At 43.6% G+C, this 22,594-nt stretch overlaps 1 protein-coding gene across 3 annotated transcripts in view; it reads left to right on the top strand.

The window, feature by feature from the left end:
• The window catches only part of TNFRSF11A (TNF receptor superfamily member 11a), a 128,628-nt gene that overhangs the window by 80,491 nt on the left and 25,543 nt on the right, over positions 1-22,594 (top strand). For all 3 annotated transcript variants that reach the window (XM_088471814.1, XM_088471813.1, XM_088471812.1), the window contains exon 2: positions 7,490-7,574. Coding sequence is in view for 2 of the 3 variants with exons in the window: in XM_088471813.1 (XP_088327939.1) it covers positions 7,490-7,574 (85 nt within the window). In the remaining variant the exon portion in view is untranslated. The remainder of the gene's footprint in view (positions 1-7,489; positions 7,575-22,594) is intronic.

Genomic DNA, 22,594 nt, shown 5'->3' with positions numbered 1-22,594 from the left:
AGTACTTAAATGGTAATTTAATTTAGAAATGTAATCTCAGAGGCTGTAAGGGAAACATATTTTTGCAGAGTTCATCATTGTACGCGGTCTAATGAGTTTTGGAAGCCACATTCAGGCAGCATTTCTAATAGTCTGCAACAAATCTGCTTCAATGTCAGCCCATAGTTTGGTATATGGAGGAGCAAGCAATTGAAAGCATTGTGAGATATGGACCCAAATATAGTAGCCTGCGAGTTGCATGCACCATTGGCATGAGGATTAGAACACTAAAATAGTATTAGTTGTATTTTTTTATGTAAAGAAATAGGTATAAGCTAGGTAGGACATTCAGCTTGATGGATGCCATGAAATAAAGAGGGGATACCCAATGGAGGTGTGAGCAGAAATAAGTGTTAACTGCTTGCTCGGGGCTGCTCGCTGGTTTATTGTGAGTCTGTAATTGAAAATATTTACCTGGAGAACAGACTGTGCGACGTATCCCATGGCTAATTGAATCTGTCCCTGTATGTCTACATTTGTCTGAAGAAATATACAAGAGATCTTTTTGGATCGGTGAGGATGAGAGAATAGATTCAAGTTGATCGACGTGAAATGTCGGGTTGGGTAACGAATCCTGAAAGTCACAATGCCGATGGTCAGAATACTGACAGTGGCATCCTGACAGATCTTGGTAAGTATTGTAACCCAAATCTTAACCCTAACCCACCCCTCCCGCAGACTAACTGTCCTGTCCTGCAGCCTAGCCCTAACCCTCCCCCTAGTGCCTAACCGTAAACCTAACCTAATACTTACCGTCTGAATGTGTCAGGATTGTGACCATTAGGATGCCGCTGTCGGTATTGTGTCTGTTGGCATTCTGATGGTCGGGATCCTGACTACATACGGAAATGTCCAAAGATAAAAGTTAAAAGCTGTTTTGTGCTATTCCATATTTGAAAATAATTCATTAGGAAGTTACCTTTTAAAATCCCTCATGCTATAAAAATGAATCTCATGAAGACCCACACCCTTTACTTTCATGTCAACAGACTTATAGTAGATTTAACCTTAACACAGGTACATACCATAGTCTAGGATGTCAGGTTCTTCCCTATCTATATGAATAAATACTGTACCATGGTACACACTTAACTTATAAAAAGAAGATAAATCTGAGTAATATCCCAAAAAGCAATATTTCACTGTATTATACACCCAAAACATGTATGATTTTTATAACCACATTTTTTATATTTTCTTTGACTAACTTTGGTCAGCACATGCAGAAAGATATTGCAATGTTAATAGGAGTATTTTCCCTAATGTTGTCCTGGCTGCTGTCAGTCATAACTATATTAACTTTGTGGGTATGGATCACAAGCTAGTCCTTGTCTTTATAGTAGTCTTTGTATCTGAGATGTTACATTTTAACTGCAATCTGATGGTGTTTGAGGCATACATGGTAGTGTAGGAAGTTTGCAGACAATTAGGAACCCTTGACGCTTAGGAGACTTAAATGTTTTGAAGAAAATATGAACAAATTCCTCATGCTCTCAGTTGTTAGTTGCAAACAGCTTTCCATTGGCGGTGACAAGAACCAGCGACAATTGTCTTTCTAATGTATATTTCCATATAGCATTAATATTGCCGCGTAACTGGTAACATTATTATTATGGCTAAAACTGAGTGTAATAAGCAGGGCTTTTATTTAGGCAGAACGAACTGGAACGCCATTCCTGAAGCTCTTTAAAAAAATTATGTAATCAGTAATGGCATTCCAGTACCTGCCTGTCAGCCTGAAGCATTTGGATTTGGGTGGCAGCAGTGTGGATTGGTGTCGGGCCGTGAGCTAGTTGCCAGATCGTGGACAGGCAACTATCCAGTAAAGAAGAGACAGTGGCAGCATTTAGAATTTGACGCTGGCTGCGAGCTAATTGCAGCTAGCTGATCGGCAGCCTATCAAGAGTGACCGCAGTCTTCCCTGCCCTGTGCCCTCCCAGGTCCAGCCTTCCCTGCCCTGTGTACACCAACCAAGGTCCAGCCTTCCCTGCCCTGTGTACACCAACGGAGGTCCAGCCTTCCCTGACCTGTGTACACCAACCAAGGTCCAGCCTTCCCTGCCCTATGCCATCCCCCACCATGGTCCAGCACTTCCCCTTAGTCTAGCCCTCCCTGCCCTGTGGCCTCATATTCAACCCTCCCTGCCTTGCATCCCACCTTGGTCCAGCCCTTTCTATCCTGCATCCTCCAGGTCCAGTCTTCCCTATCCTGTGACCTCCACTTGCTACCCTCCCATATCCAGACATCACTGGTCTCCCATATATTTTCCTTGCCATCAAACTTTCCGCTGTGCCCCCACCACCCACCTTTCCCCTGCGCCCTTCATAAACCACTTTTTCTCTTCCTGCCACTCCTTTCATCTTCCACTTCTCCCTTCTTCATCCCTTACATCATTCTCCTCTTCTGCTGAAGGTGATGGAGATTTACTGGCTGACCATCAGAAGGGGTGTGGATTAACCTGAGCAAGGCAATCACAATCTTCTTATTTTAAATATTTTTTTCCCTCTAACACTGCTATCATTGGCGAAAAGCCAGTTTTTGCCAGTGAAGGCTTCCCCATATGAACTGCATACATGTTATCGTGGTACTTGTGTCGCCATAATACCTATTTTATTTGGATGTGACATTTTCAAAGTATTTTATGCGGATCTGGCATTTTCAATGTATTTTAGGTGGATATGGATTTTTCACAGTTTTTTTTACGTGGATCTGGCTTTTTCAATCTTTATATGGATCCTACTTTTCTTATATATGTATTGTTGTGGCTTGATATGGCTTTCCCTATATATTTAGGGGTAAATTTACTAAGGTGAGAGTTTTTAGAAGTGGAGATCTTGCCCATAGCAACCAATCAGATTCTACTTAACATTTACCTAGCACCTTCTAGAAGAAAATAGCTAGACTCTGATTGGTTGCTATGAGCAACATCTCCACTTCTACAAACTCTCACTTTAGTAAATTTACTCCTTAGGCCCGTATTCAATCAGAAGCAAAAAGTCGGAAAAGTTTCGACTGTCCGACTGTCCGCCTCCTTCGCCTGTTTCAGAGGCGGAAACTTTATGGGCACGTCCCCGCTTTTCTCCATATTCAATTCCTAAACAGGCGAAAACAGAAAGCGGAGAATGCGGAACAGGTGGAAAGTACTGTCAGAAGTAGGAAATCAGTCTGTACCCCAAAAAAAGATGCACTAACATAGTACATTGATTCCCTTATAAAAGTGTTTGGGGTACGTAAGTAGTTTAAATTGCTTCTTATTAGCGTCTTTGCAAAAGTGGTGAAGAATGGCATAAAGCAGTATTTTTTGGTGAAAATAAGTAGTACTGTCCAATTTGGGGTACTTGAAAATGGGTGCTAGCATATTTTTCGGTCTGTAAAGTGAACTTTAAAAAATTTGAAAAACCACCCTCATACATGCACCTGCAATCTCAAAAACACTTGGCCCCATCTTACAGCACCTCAAAAAGACTATTGCACTAGTTTTTATAGTTGTCCCCCCACTTTTTACTTTTTTGCCCCCAAAACTAAACTACTTTTTTGGGATGTTCTGAGATCATTTTTAAATTTTTGGGGGGGATATTTTGTCCTTTTGGGGGGGCTGTCCCTAGGCTTCTGAGTCGTTTCCCCATGTTTGCCTTCCAAAATAACGATTTTACACTTTTTTTCACCTGCTGTTCATAGGAGATACTTTGAAAACAGACGGAAAGTCCGAATCCACGGAAACTTTTCTCGAAACGGCACTTTTCGCCTCTATTGAATCCTGCCCTCGGCATGGATTCTGTTTTTCTATGTTGTGAATTTACAGCAGTTTTCTTTCCTATATTTCTGTATTTGTATAGTTATACATATTTCTATGATAGATTGACATCTTATAATAACAGCCCAACAGCCCAAACTTTGACAATTAAAAAATAATTAAAATTGGTTACGCACAAATTAATGCCCCACCCACACTGCAGCTCCACCCACATTATCCACAGCTCCGCCCACCTCTGCCCCTTACATTTTTGTGAATCTAAACTCTCTCTGTTAGTTGTTAATAGTTCTGGTCACCTTTTGAAATGGTGGTATAATTGTGATCATCCCCTTTAAACATTATCTCAAACAACTTGGCAACAGGCTGCTTGGACAATGCTCCTGATTCAGACCCGGACGCTAAGTCGCGATCACACTCTATGGCCAATAGTCGCCCGTCTGCGTATTCGTCAATATGCGCATGCACGAGTCACTCACTGCGCTCGGGAATTGTGCGCTCGTAGTACACAGACTTGACGCTAATTTGAGTGACAGTGCCGTTTGTGGGTGGTAACAGGGGAAGGTGCTTGTGAACGGGGGAGTGGTGCTGCAAACGCAGGCGTGTCTGGGTGCCTGAACGGCATTTTATGGGTGTGCATAATTAGCATGGAGGCGTCATTGTACACGTCACTTGGTTGTATTTCAGCCTGCAGTGATCGCAGTGCTTTCAGCAGGGTAGGGTTGACCTCAAGGGCTGCGTGCAGCTCCGATGGCTCTCGATGGTTCTGATTAATCATACACTTACTGGAGATGACGTGTGTTAAGAAAGAAAAGTGTCCGTATTTAGACCGGCATGCGTTCGCTCTGCCGTCGCTCTCTAAGACATAGAGGGCGTCCTTACACCAGACAGTTCGAATGTGGAATTTGCATACCCGGCAACTTTTGACTGCGAGAGAGCGCAGCTTAGCATCCGGGTCTGAATTTACCCCACTATTCTTCCAGATAAATGAACATTCTTTCTAAGGCTTGTACACCCTCTAGTGTACAGTATGTGAAATTGCTGTTTTAGAAGTGAAAGAAGCTTTACGTTCACTTGGCTAAACAGGTAATAAAAAGTTTGTAGAGTTACTGTAGCAAAACTCAGCCGAACAGTAAATAAAGAGATCCCCTTCTCAGTATAGTGATCACTGAATCTATGGGCTCGAAGAGACTCCCCAACAAATGTTCCATGAAAGTTGTGTTAGGTCCCCTGCAATAGGGACTTGAAAATATGAGGTACATAATTCACGTACTGTATTTCATGTTCTCTCAGAGGGACTGATATTTTTTTTAGGTGTACCTTCACACTGGCTTACCATGAAACATAATTGGCAACTGTACCTAATATCTAGAGACTGTTTCTGTTTTCACAGATTTGTCTCATGACTGGAAGATTGATCTTATTTTGCATGTCCTATTTTACTCCTGTGTTTGTTCTGTTATGTAGAACTTTATGGATAAACATAATCATTAGCGCCAAAGCCAGATTAACAATGGGACAGATGGGAACACATCCCCAGGCCTCCACATAAAAATTGTCTCATCATCATAACAGCCTGGTGATGATCAGTCATTTAGGCTTTGCCACACAGTCGACCATAATTTAAGTAGTAAAATTAAATTTTGATTTTCTTCACAAAATTATGCAATTGTTCTGCTATTTTTTCTGACCAACTTTATCTCTCTCCATGATTTAATACATCTCCTCCTGGGTCTGATAATGTAGGGGTGTAGACACCCATATGGCATATAGCACTGGCAACACCCACACAGCACTGGTCACAGCTCACAATAGACAATTGATTAGGCCCTTTATCCGGCCCTGATTAGCACTTAACAGTTTACAAAGCAGTGTTAAGAGACAGAGTGAAAAGTGATAAGAAAGTGATAAGGTGCCAGCCAATCAGCTCCCAACTGTCATTTTTCAAACACAGCCTGTGAGATGACAGTTGGGAGCTGATTGGCTGGCACCAAAGCCAACAATCACAATTTTATCATAGATTAGACTAGAAGACAACACACATTCTTTTGAAGTTGGTGCGCAAGTCTCTGTAAAGGCTGATCTGGCTTGTGTCTGTTACAGCACTGCACAAGAGTCTCTTATTTCACTTTCACTTTTCACCTCCCATCTCTCTGCTGCTCACCTGACACCACATGTCACATTTCATACTCCCTAAGATGGCTGATGACCTATTCCCTTTTTGTAAAGAGTGAACCCTCTGTTAACGGGTGGAGTGGGAACTTAAAGCGGCCCTGGTATGAAAAACCGCCTCATGAATATATGACCAAATCAACTGTGGGAGGGGCAACACAAAACAGTGTTAAAAGTAACTATCACTAGCAGTGCACAAGCAATAAATCACATTGCTTCTGCCTACCTGTTCCCACCATCAACGGTACAGTACCGGAGCCACACCATAGATGGCAAAACCATTTGCCATTGGCCATAGACCTTTGATGGTTGCAATCTCTACTCGCTAGCCCAGTGCATTTACAACAGCAACAAAGTAAAGGGTACCATCTCCTGCAGCAGATCCTCCCTGCCGATTACAGTAACTGCTACAACTCTCAGGACATGGTCACCACAATTACAGTTTGCAGCAGAGATGTCAGGTCATGTGTTCTGCCTGGAGATGAGTACGGAGGTGCGCACTTGGAGTGATATGGGTCTCCTATAAGCTTTGCACATGATCTGCAAACAGATGAAAGTGACTTTTGCCCTTGCAAAAATCAATGGATGATTGATGCGGTTGTAGGGGCCAGACATAGATTGCCTCTCATTGTATCCTTTAGTCACACTTGCAGTGGTTCTGTGAAAATATGCTAATGATTTAGCTGATGACACCTCCGTTGTCTCACATCTGCTGAGTGTGCACAATAGATGAAACATCTGTACATCGGTCTCACATTGAACATCTGAGCAAGCCTATGCTATCTCAGAATTTCATCTCACCTCTCCAACTGAGTACGAATTCAGAGGCTGATTAGGGCACGCCCAGAAACTGGCTCTGACATGCCTGCGTTTTTGTTGCTGACCCCCGTTACCTCCCACAAACGCTGACTACTTGTCACTCACTTTGGGGAAAATTCCTTAGTGCGACTACCACCACAAACCCATCACCACACGTGTGCAGTGCAGATTTTGCACACCAGGCAAAATTCATTCCACTCCATCTGACATGGACACTGTGTGCATCTCTGAATAAGGCCCCGTGTGTCACCAATGCTGGTAAAGGCAAGTGCTGGTTACTGGAAATTCCTGAGGACCCCCACAATCTTTGCACCCCCCGATTTTTCCACTACCAACTTGGATTTAAAGGTTTTTTTTTTTCTCTATTTTTGATATTAATATATAGAAGGCTGCATGGATCCTAGGAACAAATACCCCTCTCTGAGGCAACTCAATGTTCTCAGAGTGTTTTTTGTCTGGATTACGGGTTCACAATCAGACCCTTTGTAAATCTGGTGGTTTGTATACTTCATTAGGGCAAAATTGGGAAGGCGTTTTTACTTCCAATGTGTTGTTTTGCAGTGGTTTTGAGATGAGCAAATTATCAGAATGCAAATTAACCAGGAAATTGCCACACTCCTGCTAGGATTGAAAACCCTCTTCTTAGTATATTTCCCACATGATTGTGATATGCATAGAAACTAATACATCTATTGGTGTCTTCCATAGGTGCATCTGTACCAGAAACCTGTTCCTTGCAAGCCACAGAGGCAATATGAATATGATGGACGATGCTGCAATAAATGTGAACCAGGCAAGTCTTTTCCAGTGGTTGCTAGGAAATGTGTTTAGTAAAAAGAATATACATTTTCTGTAGGTATGTCATGATAGTTTGTCTGTTTATCAAGCAGAGAAGTTTGAATCTGTATCAAGAGAAAACTGATAATGGACATGATACCAAGCAGCTGTGTTGCCTGTATGTAAATAGAACACACAATGTACCCCACATGATCTGGTCATTTTATATTATTATTATTATACAATTCTGTTTCACTTTGTGCACCGTAGAAAACCACAGCAAAAGAACTTGACCTGTGCCAGATAATAAGAAAATTATATTGATTTTTATTATTATTTTTATTATTATTTAATAAAAAGTACAGTACACAAAATAGTACAAAGCTAATTTCTAAATAAAAAAAATAGTAGGTGGTAAATACCTAGGATTGTGGAAAACCACTTTACTGGACAAAGTAGAGACATAAGATACTAATATTACTACTGTAGTGATCATAGCACCCTGGATGTCTGTCACTCAATACAACCTGACTGTCATTGCTGAGAGAATGAGAGACAGAGCAGCTTACTCACAGATCTTGATTACAGTGCGTATTATCAATTATTGGAGTACTAGTAACGGGATTCTCATGAGGCTGTGACCACAGTGACCCCAATCCCTTAACACCTTTCCTTATATCTATGCCTCTCCCATATCTCACCATCCCACTGCCCCATTACCCCCTCAGATCTTATGTTTCGCTGACCTCATGTCTGCCCGTCTCCCCTATTTGCCTCATCTTTCATAACCCTTTATCTCCTTTGTCTTCTTTTCTCCCCATCTTTTTTTGCCTGCTGTTTCCTTGTCTGTCAATTTCCTTTTTTACTCCCTATCTATACCTAATGTCTGTCCAGTATACACCTTGTTTGTGTTCATCTTCCTCCCTAAACATAATTACAAAAGTTCAGTGCTTTTAAAATTTGCTTAACTGTTATCTGTTGAGTGACCACCATTTATTAATAACACTGCCAAGACAATATTATCTCTTATCAATATACCAGTCATGTTATATTGTGAAAGTAATGCACATTTACTTCTAACAATGTCTAGCCGGTTCTCTACGCTATCATAAGTATACACTATATACAGAAATATTGTTGTGTATTCAGGTGGATGTATTTAGAGGTTAGTGCGAATCATCATATACAAGTAAGTGGCAGGATTTAGACTCCATCAAAATGTTAATCCAGCTTTACTGTATGCCTTCTAGCTAATTTTGATTGTTTCAACACCAACACACGTATACTGTATGTTATGGCACTACTGAAAGTTTTATGGCGACATCACCGACCTGCCACAGGTCATCAGTCAAACTTATATTTCATTCAGCTAAATCACATCCAATCACATTGAATATAAATAGTTTATTGTGCAGGCTAAACAGAGAAACTACAACATTGTCTGACCTAAGCTGAATGTGTTTAGACAGCACTACTAAAAGTAGGAAAATGTAAACAAGCCTGGTCAGTGTGCTGCTTTTCCTCTGGGGAAAAAAAATATTTGTGTGCACCCCTCCCAAAGACTGCCAACCCGTGCACCCCTCCCAAAGACTGCCAACCCACTAGGCTGTAGTTCTTGGTGTAATGTGTTATATTGGGACCCCTGGAATGGAAATTACAATGTTTAGTGGTATATAAACTCCGACCCATTACAAAAATGTAGTATGAAAAATGAATAAATCACAAATGCTAATTTGTAATAATAGATTTTCATTAAGCAAAACAATCCCCAATACATTTATTATATATCGGTCGATTGTTGCGTACTGTGCATGAGTATGCATCGCAGTGCGCTTGCGCGAACAAGCAATTGCTTTCTGAACTGCTATTGCAGAGGCTACGCAGACCCAGAGCAGAGTGATTGACAGGAAGTGCCATTTGTGGGTGGTGAGGGCAGGGCTTGTGCAGTGGACGTCCTTATATCTAACTGCGATCGCAATGTGAATGCAAACATGTAAATAGCACTGCTGATATTAGCAACTGCGGTGCATCTGTAGTGAATCAGGCCCTGGAACCGGTGGTAAACAGAAACATAAAGGTATGAAATACTGTATACACACAATAACTAGATGCTGCAGAGTGAATGCGTTAGATTCACATGCAGCAATAGGAGGAACATCTTGCAGAGGCCCAGCTGGCTGGAGTGCACAAATTATGGGCTGGAGATATACAGATTGGATACAAGCAAAGACATAAAGATGCAGAGTAGATGAGACAGACTCACAGGCAGCAGTGGATATGCAGCTTGCAGAAGTACAGTAGACAGGAGTACAGGTTCAGGCCGTGAAATACAAATACATGCAAGGTGCATGGTGAGGGGCAGGAATAAATAGTATGTCCGAATACATCAGCAGCACCTCTGGTGGCACAGAGGTATTGCAGGGCAGTTTCAAAATAAAGGACAGAGGGCCTTATTCATCAGGATAGGGATTGCAATTGCAACAACGTACGCAGATCGGCCGATGGTGAATACTGTGCATGCGTATGCACTGCAGTGCACCTGTGCATGATAGCATTGCAATCACACTCATGCAGATACAAAGTCATCGCAGAGTGAGTGAAGGGACGTCAGAGTTTGGGTGACAGGGGAGTGGTCGAGAGAAATGTAGGAGTATCTGACCATTTGAACACCGTTTCTTGTGCGTGTATAAATTAGCCACTGCGACAGCATTCGCAGTTTGAGTACTCACTACGTGCGATGAGACTTGCAATTTCTGAGACAGGTCAGACCCAGCGGCGGCATGCCGGGGGTTGCGGGTCGCACCAGGTGTGTCAATCCCAGCTCTGCAGTGACAGGAACCGAGTGCTGCAGTGTGACATTCTCCTGCAGCACCCGTCTCCGGCCATATAAGAGTAGCCGACAGTGAGGACTGACCAGTCTCAGGGGGCAGCCCAGCATCACTGTTGATGTTGGGCTGCCCCCGGAGTGATGTTATTGGGATCCCCGCGAGGCCCCGTCCTTTATTTAGGCCACGTCCCCTCTTTTGCCGAGTGTTCCTCCGGCGCGCAAGGGGTATGCAGAGTGCGCACTGCGTATCACTAGACCCAGTGATGCCTCTGCTGTAATTTTGCATGCGTAATCACTGCTGCGATCGCAATAGCAATTTGTAATGAATCAGGCCCAGAGTTTTAACCGTAATCAAATATAATCTTTGCATGTGAAATTTGTAATGCAGAACAGATCATATCTTCAAAACGGAAAAGCAGACAAAGTGAAAACAGATTAGAACAAGTAGTGCCACAGCAACTCAAGCAAGTACAGTCGATAATTGTTAATACTTGTTGGAGAACAAAGGGCATGTATAAAATAAGTATGTAAATATCTCAAGATATATTCATGGATTCGAACCAGAATCCAATTGACAATACAAAATGAATGCAACTGTAACCATCCTACATTTTAAGAATATGTTTAAATCAAAAGGGAGAGAGAGAAAACAAAAACAACAATTCACCTGATGCAACCAAGGTTGTTAAGAGATTCAATATCAAATGCATCCTAACACATAACAAGGGAGGATGAGGACGAGAATGGGGGAGGCAGGAGACAGCATGCAATGGCAATACCACAAGCCCCACATGACCCACATGATCTTAATACCAAGGAAAGGGCTCAAAACTGAAACATATTGTCAATGTCTAAAAATGTCTGTTTAAATACCAGTGGGGTTGTGATTGTACAGCTAGCGTTTCCATATACACTCCTCCTTTCTCATAGAAATTCTTAATGCTCTTTTCGGTGACGGGTATAGTGGACCAACGAACAAAACATAGGGTTTCAAGCAGATCTGCTTGGCCTTCATAGAGTAATGGTGGTGTGGAAAATATCCTTTTGTGGAGTATTACTTTCTTGGCAATTGTTAAAATAAATGTCGAAATTGTTTTAACATTGGACACCTGGGGGTAAAAGAATGTATTCCAGTTGTTGAAATTACAACAGAGCATCACTATCTCTTGGCAGTTGTAGGCCAAAAGAGGAATTTATAAGCAAAAAACGTTTGTTCTAAATATTTCCCATAAAAGAGGCGTACCTTTTGCATTTTAAGCAGTGACCCATTTCTTCTGAAGCGAAATGTTACCTCTGTGCTCAGAACAAATACTGTATGCTCTATTTATAATTCTCATTTGAACTCCCTGTAAGGTTGCTCAGTGTATATATTTCAGGGTGTTGTTATAAAATGTATAAACAGCAGGAACCCTTTAAACTCTGTGTACATTCTGCTCTGCTACTAGATGAGGCTAGGTGTATTCCTGCTGAATCCTGTACATTGCTACTGTGCTCTTTGTATTTGGCTTGCCTTATACAAAGTTTATTCTACCTGCAAGTGTGTGCTACCTACCTGCATTCTATCCTGTTCCTGAATTCTGTACTGATGCGTCCCTATCAGTATAAAGTGTTGGTCGCTGAAGCCGGGGTCCGGGAGATTAGGAAGAGGGCCCAGCGAAGAAGGACGAGAGCATGCTGGACCAAGGAGTGGCTGCTACAAAGGGATACCCGCTCTCACATGTCCCTGCTGATAGAGATCAAGGAGAACAACCCGGAGGACTATCGGAACTACCTGCGCATGGTTGACGCCAGCTTCCAAGAATTGCTGCATCTGGTGACCCCCCACATCAAGAGACAGGACACAAGGTGCGGAGGGCAATCCCTGCTGAAGACAGACTGGTGGCTACCCTGAGATACCTGGCTACAGGAAGGTCACTGGAAGACCTAAAGTTTGGGACACTCATCTCACCTCAGTCTTTGGGCGTCATCATTCCGGAGACCTGCAAAGCCATCGTAAAAGTGCTACAGTACCAGTATTGCAAGGTAAGTTAAAAAAAAAACACCACACATTGGTTTCTTGTGCAAAGAAAAATTTTTATATTTATTTTTTAATCAACATATAAAGCAAGAAATTGCCTTCTTTTAATACAATGTGCACTGACCTGCAGGCAACTGAAAGTGTGCACTAAACTGTGTGCAAAATACTTTTTTATTACAACTTTACAAAAGAACATTATCACCAAATTTTATGAATCTCAATAGGTAGCCGGCTGTATGTGATAGGGTGGCTCAGACGCCAGTTTGAACAGGCCAATACACACATGGCACAAGTACACATTGTGGCCCCGGCTTCCAGCTATGTGTACTTGTGCCATGTGCGTAGTGACCTTGTTCAAATGGGGTCATCACCACCCTATCCCATGCAGCAAGCACCGATTGGAATTCATAAAATTTGGTGACATTAAAATCAAGACAAGAAAACAACCAAATTAAATATCACCAAATTTAATGAATCCCAATAGGTAGCCGGCTGTATGTGATAGGGTGGGTCAGACGCCAGTTTGAACAAGCCAATACACACATGGCACAAGTACACATTGTGGCCCCGGCTTCCAGCTATGTGTACTTGTGCCATGTGCGTAGTGACCTTGTTCAAATGGCGTCATCACCACCCTATCCCATGCAGCAAGCACCGATTGGAATTCATAAAATTTGGTGACATTAAAATCAAGACAAGAAAACAACCAAATTAAATATCACCAAATTTAATGAATCCCAATAGGTAGCCGGCTGTATGTGATAGGGTGGCTCAGACGCCAGTTTGAACAGGCCAATACACACATGGCACAAGTACACATTGTGGCCCCGGCTTCCAGCTATGTGTACTTGTGCCATGTGCGTAGTGACCTTGTTCAAATGGCGTCATCACCACCCTATCCCATGCAGCAAGCATCGATTGGAATTCATTAAATTTGTTGACATTAAAATCAAGACAAGAAAACAACCAAATTAAATATCAACAAATTTAATGAATCCCAATAGGTAGCCGGCTGTATGTGATAGGGTGGGTCAGACGCCAGTTTGAACAGGCCAATACACACATGGCACAAGTACACATTGTGGCCCCGGCTTCCAGCTATGTGTACTTGTGCCATGTGCGTAGTGACCTTGTTCAAATGGAGTCATCACCACCCTATCCCATGCAGCAAGCACCGATTGGAATTCATAAAATTTGGTGACATTAAAATCAAGACAAGAAAACAACCAAATTAAATATCACCAAATTTAATGAATCCCAATAGGTAGCCGGCTGTATGTGATAGGGTGGGTCAGACGCCAGTTTGAACAGGCCAATACACACATGGCACAAGTACACATTGTGGCCCCGGCTTCCAGCTATGTATACTTGTGCCATGTGCGTAGTGACCTTGTTCAAATGGCGTCATCACCACCCTATCCCATGCAGCAGCACCGATTGGAATTCATAAAATTTGGTGATATTACAATATAGAACAAATTTATATCTCTGTATATTGGGGCGACTCATCTGCTGCATCCAGCAGAGCATTATACAAGGTGGTGCTGGTGCTTGGTGGGGGAGTAATATCTAACTGGGCAGGGGGGGGGCGGACATACCTATTTGGGGCAGGGGAAAATAGCATTGGATCTGCAATGTATGTCGAATTTGAGATATTTTTGCTCATACAGCGACTCAAGAGGTCGTAGTTTAACCGTAAAATTTTTTTTGGGATATCTGCATCCAGATTTCTCAATGTGCTGTTCACATGAGCTGTGAAATCATCAATTGCATCTGGGGGTTTCTGCAGCAGCCGTTCTGCGTTTTGTAAAAAATGGTCCTCTCGTTCTGTAAAATTCTCCTTTCTGCCTTTTTTTTTTTTTTTTTGGGGTTGTTGCGAAGATGAGTGTCCAGGTGGAAGTGGAGTTTCCACTTGTGTGCTATTCTCCGGATCACTGTCGCCACCGAGCAGACTGAGGTCCGGTGTGGATGTTAAATCAGGGTCTTGGGTGGGAGTCTATATAGGGAAAAAAGATATAAAAAATATTATAGTCATGTTTTAACATCTTTTTTCCTATTTTTACAGTTTCCTAACACCGTGGAGGAGTGGACTAGCATCGCGGAAGATTTTGAACAACGTTGGAATTTCCCTAACTGCGGAGGAGCCATCGATGGGAAACACATCCGCATCAACCCACCTGCCAACACCGGATCATATTACTACAACTACAAAGGATTCTTCAGGATCGTTCTCATGGCAGTGGTGAATGCCAACTACGAATTTCTGTTTGTGGATGTCGGCAAGAATGGGCGTGCTTCAGATGGTGGATCCTTCAAAAAGACGGCTTTCTACCAGAGACTCGCCAACAAAACCCTCAACCTGCCCTCACTGGACCAGACAAAGCACGGCCTAAATTACGTTTTCGTTGCAGACGAGGCTTTTGCATTACATGAACATGTGATGAAGCCATTTGCACACAGGGGCCTGACCAGAGAGAAAAGGATATACAACTACCGTCTATCCCGGGCACGGCGCATTGTGTAAAATGCGTTTGGAATAATGAGCAACCGCTTCCGCATTTTCCACACCACCATCAATCTACATGTGGAGAAGATAGACTGGGTCGTGATGGCGTGCTGTGTGCTGCACAACTTTCTGCGAAGAAAATCTACTCAACGAGGACCAGTCCCAGCTAGACCAGAAGTTGTAGGACCCCTGGAGGACATTGAACATTTGACATCTGTGTCTGCACCAACAACTACAACAACATCCACCGCACGTGCCAAAGAAGTGAGGGAGGAGTACATGACCTATTTCAATGGACCAGGTGCTGTACCATGGCAGGAGGACTATCTGTGAACTACTGACTAAATTGGACATTTGGGATTTAACAACAAAAACATTAAGGATTTTGGTTTAAACTGTGTCACTACTTACCAAGACTTCTGCAACCTCCTCATCTCCCTCACGCTCAGACATCAAGATGATTGATTCCCTTTGAGGCTCTTGTTCCCTGATGAATGACATCATTTGGTAGTACCACAGCGCAGGAGTATATATTTCATCTGTAGCCGCTCCTGATTTTTTGGAGTCATCCACCTTCTTTTTTTCTTTGATGTATACTGTCCTGAGATTTTGTATCTTTTGCCGTACAGTTTTCAGGTCTGCATCAGATATGTATTTTTTTGTATACACCAACAGTTCCTCGAGTGCGGCCAACTTCTGCGACTTATTGTGGTACTTCCGAGAACTGATCTTCCACAGACAGTCTTTCGAGTGCAGGATTTCAATGAATCCTGTAACGAATTCACGTTCTGAATCCATGGACATTATCTATGAATAAGAAAAAAAAGGACATTTAAATATTTGTGTATATAGTTTTGTAAAATGTAATGTTGTTATAGTTCACATTTTTAATGTTTTAATATTTTCTTTTTTACAGGTTTTTAAAGGTTTGTTATGGTATTCTAATCATGTTTTCTTTTACAGGAATGTTATGTGTTTATTGCTTGGTAATATAATGTTTTTCTTTGACAGTATGGGTTTTCCACCTTTGGGCCTGTCGTTGTGGTAGAACTACAGATCCCAGGATGCCCTAAAAATAGTTTCAAAGGTGGGTGGCAGGTCATCCTGGGATCTGTAGTTCCACAACAGCTGGAGGCCGAAAGGTAGAAGACCCCCAGCTTGAAATAATGTGTGTTTTTAAATGTAATGTATGGTGTTTTTTTGGAAAAAACGTGTTTATTTATTTATTTGAGGTATTACACACATTGGTGGGCAATGGGGGAGCTTAATGCATGACCCAGCCACCGCCCCGCCTCAATACGGCGGGTGGTGGCTGGGTCATGCATTTATTGCCTGTGGGCACACATTGGTGGGCAGTGGGGGAGCTTAATGCATGACCCAGCCACCGCCCACCTCAATACGGCGGGCGGTGGCTGGGTCATGCATTTATTGCCTGGGGGCATACATTGGTGGGCAGTGGGGAGCACATATTGGTGGTCAGTGTGGTTGCAAACTGTACAAATACTCACCAAATATCCAACAAAACAAAAATCCAGTGTGCAGGCTCCCAAAGTGCGACTGACTTGCTCCATACACGATGCTGCACAAGATGGCGATGGGGCGTGTCCAGGCTTCTGTCAGTCAAATTCTGCATTGTGTGATGAATCGTACGATTCATCGTGAGGAAAAAAACCCTCACGATCGGCATCCATCGGGTTCATGGTTGGCTAATCTGCCCTACAGCACGGCAGATCAGAAGATGCGATATACGACGAGCGGGGCCGCGCATCGGCATCGTGCTCGTGAGTATAAACTCACGATTTGTACTTTTTTTACCCGATTTGTCGTCACGATTCGTCGAAATCGGCCAAATCGTGTAAAATGTCGCTATGTGTGTGGGCACCTTAAGTCAATTCAATGAATTCACCTGCATAGAAGAACCTATTGGGACTACTCAAAGGCTTAGCTAAAAGCATTGCACAACACCATGAGCCTGTATCTAGTGCTTCCTCATTTGCCAGATCTCTCTAGCACTATGGTGTCTGTTTTTGCAGCTTCTTCTAACCAGACCTGCATCATGGCCTATGTGGCTTATATTAGATGCTTTCCTACCAGTGAACACAAAAAACAATACAAAACTGCCCTAAACAAATATATTGTGACTGATATAAAAAGCTGTGTACAGTACTCAGAAATGCCCTAACAACAATCATTCATAAAAAAAGATTATAAATCTTAATAAAAAATGAATATACATACTGTATAATATCTATATAATAAGCGAGAAAGCGTGTCTGTGTGTATGTTTGTTCTTTAAACACGGCCAGAGTTTTGGAACTAGCTCCACCATATTTGTTATGGTGGTGTAGCTTGACCAGGATTAGTGTTTTGTCTAGGTTTGAACTTTGGCAGGGTCACACAATCCTTAAAAATGGGGACACTCTTTAATTACAAAGGTTGTGGGGCTGCCTCTAGTGGAAATTGGCAGTCTGCCAAAAACCTGTGTGAAAGTTACAAAAGTATCCTTTTAACCTTACAGTCAGAGCAAGTGTCAAACTCTATTGGTGCGTACACACAGTACGATAAAATTGCACAATATGAATGATATCGACCATATCGTTATCGTTCAGATCATTCATTGTTTGACCAGCGATATGCGGGCACATATGGACGAGAACGACCATCTGCCATGCATCGATCGCAGGTCGCTGGCCCGTCGGTGGGTTGGTGGTGTGCTGGATGAACGATAACTATCATTCAGCACACCTGTAAGATGCAAGATGATCAGTCAGCGATATCGTTATTGTTGACTGACCGTACCGTGTGTACTCACCATAAGACTCATGCAAATTCATATTAAATCCAGTTAGTCCTTTTTAAAGTGACCATATATATTAGTCCCCCCCCCCCCAGAGGTGAAAAAAAAACCCCACATACATTTGCCCCCATACAGAGCCCATTCATGTTATGCCACACAGGGCCCATTCAGGTTATGCCACAAGTAGTAGCCCTTGTACACATTATGCCATGCAGTAGTAGTGCCCCTTATACATTATGCCACACAGTAATGCCCTTACACTACACAGTAATGCCCCTTACACATTGTACCACATAATAATGCCCTTTACAGATTATGCCACATAGTAGTAGTGCCCCATATAACACATTATTCCACACAATAGCAGTACCCCTTACACAGTATGCCTCTCACAGTAATGCCCTTTACACATTATGCCCCCCCAGCAACTCACCTCCCCATATCCTTCAAGCAGCCTGCCGCCTCCCCCTGTGTGACATCAGCAGCCAGCAGATGTGGATTTGGTGCCGGGCCATCAGCTAATTACAGCTGGTGCATCGGCAGGCAGCTGCAGATATGGAAAGACAGTAATTTGAAGCTGGCACCGGTTGCGAGCCAATGAGAGCTCGTGGACTGGCAGCAGATCAGCAGCTGCCACTGCTGATTGACTGCCAGTCTGACAGATCTGGCTGCCTCGCGACAGCTGCCTGCCAGTGCGCCAGCTGTAATCAGTCACAATATATTTGTTTAGCGTGGGTTTGAATTACTCTTAAGTTTGCTTGCTAAGAATTTTTTCTTTTTCCTTAACATGCTGCTCAAAGTGTTACTTGTTTTTAGGCTGCGTGTGTAATAGTAATGTGGTCTTGTCGCCAGGGGTATATAAATTTATTCTGCCTGTATCCCTTCTTGCCAGTGATTAGAAATAATGGCTTTAGGTATCTCACCACAACATAGAGCTGGTTGACACGTAAAAAATTATATATTATACAGAGAGGGCAACTATGGTGCTTTATGACAGAACCAGGAAGTCAGTTGTCTCTATGCTTTTCCCATGATGATTACTACGGGGAATATTGGGTACAATGAGTAATGGGGCCCATACATCAGCAATCAGAAAAAAAATATTCACAGATTCTGTGATTTTTTTTTACCGGATTTAAAGATTCCCCAATCCACCAATCTGCACCCATACATTTCAGATATTTTTCAGTGATTTGCAGATCATTTTCAGCAAATCACAGATCTGACTACAGTCAGTGAATATCATCATGTAGGACAACCTGATGCAGCGATTCTGATCACTTTTTTACTGCATGGAAGATGTGAAATATCTGAAACCTATATCATGCATATCTGCCTGTATATAGAAAAGTATTGTGCAACTGCTCACTGGAGGACCAGTGAATTGTGTGGGGTGTGCTGCTGGTTCTCAAAGGTTGCCTTCCTTTTTTGTATAGAAATTATAAACTTATGTACTGCGCTCAACCCCTGTGTTGTATGAGATGGTTAACAGTGATTGCGCTGAGCAGCAAAATATGTGGGTCCCAGGGACCCGGCACTTTAAAAAAATGGGGTCCTACCTGACCATTTCTGGGTCCCATCATAATTTATGCTTAAGAGCTTCCTATATGCCCCTCAGACCTCCCCACATGCCACCACACTTTCTCACATACCCCTAGAATGGCAAAATAGCATCAGTTTTGTACACAGAGGTCAGACTGCAATCCCCATTGACAATAATGGGGACTGCGGTCTGCTGCGGTAGTTAGCCTTCTGCAGGAGATTTCTGTGAAATCTTCTACATTAGACTGTTCTTACATAGCAGTGATACATAAAATTATGCAAAAACTGTAGTTTCTGAATAATTTTTTGAAAAACCGGGAAGAGGCGTAGGAGGTGGGGAGCTGGGAACAGGAAGATTCGGGGAGTCAGATTATAGGTGGGGGGAACTGGGGACAGGAGGAGTAGGCAGGAACAGAAGAAGGGGCTGGGGTGTGGAGGGGAGCCACGTACAGGCGAAGGAGGAGGGTAGCTAGGGACAGGAGGAGTAGGCAGGGAAAGGAGAAGGTTCTGGGTGCCACCGGGTATTGGAGGTGGAGGGGTAAGCAGGGACAGGAGTAAGGGTTAATTTTATTTATTAGAGGGGGAGAGGAACTGCAGACAGGAGGTGGAGGGGGGTAGACAGGGACTAGAGAAGGGGCTGGGTGCCACTGGGTGTTAGAGGGGGAGAGGAGCTGCAGACAGGAGGAGTTGGAGGGGTAGGCAGGGACAACATAAGGGGCTGGGTGCCACTGGGTATTATAGGGGGAGAGGAGCTGCAGACAGGAGGTGGAGGGATAGGCAGGGACTAGAGAAGGGGCTGGGTGCCACCGGGTATTAGAGGGGGAGAGGAGCTGCAGACAGGAGGTGGAGGGGGGTAGGCAGGGACAAGAGAAGGGGCTGGGTGCCACTGGCTATTAGTGGGGGAGAGGAGCTGCAGACAGGAGGAGGTGGAGGAAGAGGCAGGGACTAGAGAAGGGGCTGGGTGCCACCGGGTATTAGAGGGGGAGAGGAGCTGCAGACAGGATGAGGTGGAGAGGAGCTGGGGATGAGGAGTAAGCAGGGACAGGGGCTGCTTGCCACCAGGTGGAGGGGAGGCAGGGATTAGAGGCAGAAAGCTGGGGACAGCTGGGGCCAGGCGCACTGCTGTACTCTACTTCCACATTCACAGCAGGCACCCAGCTGGCTATTGACTGAAACTGTCACTGAATGAATGTCCCCAGACTGCAGGCAGGGGGGAGGGGGCGGGGCCTCGCATCTGCATGCACTTGTAGTTGGACAGCGGTACATCTGTTAGCCTTCCTTCCTCCCCCCGCCCCGCACAACACCAAGCCAACCCGCAGTGCTACCTGCTTTAGGGTGCCGGGTGTCGTCTTCAAGTTGGGGGCTGGGCTGCGGTCTTCTTCACACAAGAGGGGGGGGGGGGGGGGCCGCAGTCTTGTAAATGCCGAGGGAGGTCCGGCGATTTCATCACGCCAGGGGAGGGAGGAGGAGAGGGGAGGTGGCCCGCAGTTTTTTCCACGCTGGGGAGGCTGGCAGTCCCCAGTCTTCATCATGCCGGGGGATGGGAGGTGGCCCACAGTCTTCTGCACATCGTGGTGTGTGGGCCGCAGTTTTCTCCACGCTTGGGCAGTCCACTCAGTCACGCTGACTGCTGAGTGAGCTGCAGCATCTACAGGTGTGTAAAGGCTGGCTACACCTCCTTTTTGATGTCTCCCCTGTAGCCGGGCCAGGGGAGATATCAATCATGTTACCAGGAGCCGGGGAGTGGCCGGCAGCAGAGCGCATCCCTGCGGACTCACCCATCTGAAAAAGTGAGTCCCCGGTCCTCATTAGTGGGTAAAATACGTGCTATAGCGTGCGTTTGCGAACACTGGTTAATGTAATGGTATATAACTGAATGGCATATATAATACGCTCAAGGTATGCAAAATGATGTACAAATCGACTTTTTTTATGATCTATTGTACTATTCAGATGGTAATAAATGCTGATTTGTACATAATTTTTCATACCTTGAGTGTATTATATATGCCATTCAGTTATATAGCATTACATTAACCATCTCATACAACACATGGGTTGAGCGCAGTACATACGATTATAACATTTGCCTGTGTGTTTGACTGACCAACCCATATGCTGCCCGCAGGAACCAGCGACAATGATGTCACAATTGGTTCCTCCGACCAGACATATCGGTTGGCCTATTGGTAAGTGTGTATCTACAGCCACATAGAAACATAGAATTTGACGGCAGATAAGAACCACTTGGCCAATCTAGTCTGCCCTTTTTTACCTTTTGGTAACCTCAACCCTATGTGATCCTCAGTTCTTTGTAAGGATATTATTATGCCTATCCCAAGCATGTTTAAATTGCTCTACTGTCTTAGCCTCTACCACCTCTGATGGGAGGCTATTCTATCTACTACCCTTTCTGTGAAGTAATTTTTCCTCAAATTTCCTTTGAATCTACCTCCCTCCAGATAGTTTCTATCATGTCCCCCCTTTCCCTTCTCTGCTCCAGACTATACATAATGAGATCTCTTAGTCTTTCCTGGTAGGTTTTGTGATGTAGGCCATGCACTATTTTAGTTGTCCTTCTTTGTACAGTCTCGAATGTATTTATATCTTTCTGGAGATGTGGCCTCCAGAACTGAACACAGTATTCTAGATGAGGCCGTACCAATGATCTATACAGTGGCATTATTACTTCTTTCTTCCTGCTACTGATTCCTCTCCCTATTCAACCAAGCATCTGACTTGCCTATCTCATTGCTTTGTTACAATGCTTACCTGCCCTTAAGTCACCTGAAATAGTGACTCCTAGATCCCCTTTCTCCTCTGTAATTTCCACTAGAGTACCCTCAATACTGTACTTAACTTTTGTGTTATTGATACCCAAGTGTATAATTTTGCATTTTTTAGCATTAAACTGTAGTTGCCATGTTCTTGACCATTCCTCTAGTCTATCTAGATCCTCCATAATTTGTCTTACCCATCCAGGTGTGTCTACCCTGTTGCATAGTTTGTCATCTGCAAAAATTCAATATTTCCCTTTAATACCATTTGCAATGTCACCTACAAATATATTAAAAAGCACTGGTCCAAGTACAGAACCTTGGGGTACACCACTTGTCACAATTCCCTTCTGAGACTGCACTCCATTTACTACAACTCTCTGTTTCCTATTCTGCAACCAAGTTCTTATCCATTTAACCTTCTTAGAATCCAGTACCAAGTTTTCAAGTTTATCAGTCTGCGATGTGGGACCGTGTCAAAAGCCTTACTAAAGTCTAGGTAACCTACATCTACGGCCCCCTTAATCTATTACTTTAGTCACACAGTCAAAAAACTCAGTAAGATTTGTT

This window comes from Taudactylus pleione, unplaced genomic scaffold, assembly GCF_031769625.1.
Source record: "Taudactylus pleione unplaced genomic scaffold, aTauple2 ptg000116l, whole genome shotgun sequence".
NCBI lineage: Eukaryota > Metazoa > Chordata > Amphibia > Anura > Myobatrachidae > Taudactylus > Taudactylus pleione.
Note: the sequence above shows the minus strand (reverse complement) of the source record. Positions and strands in the feature narration are given on the sequence as shown.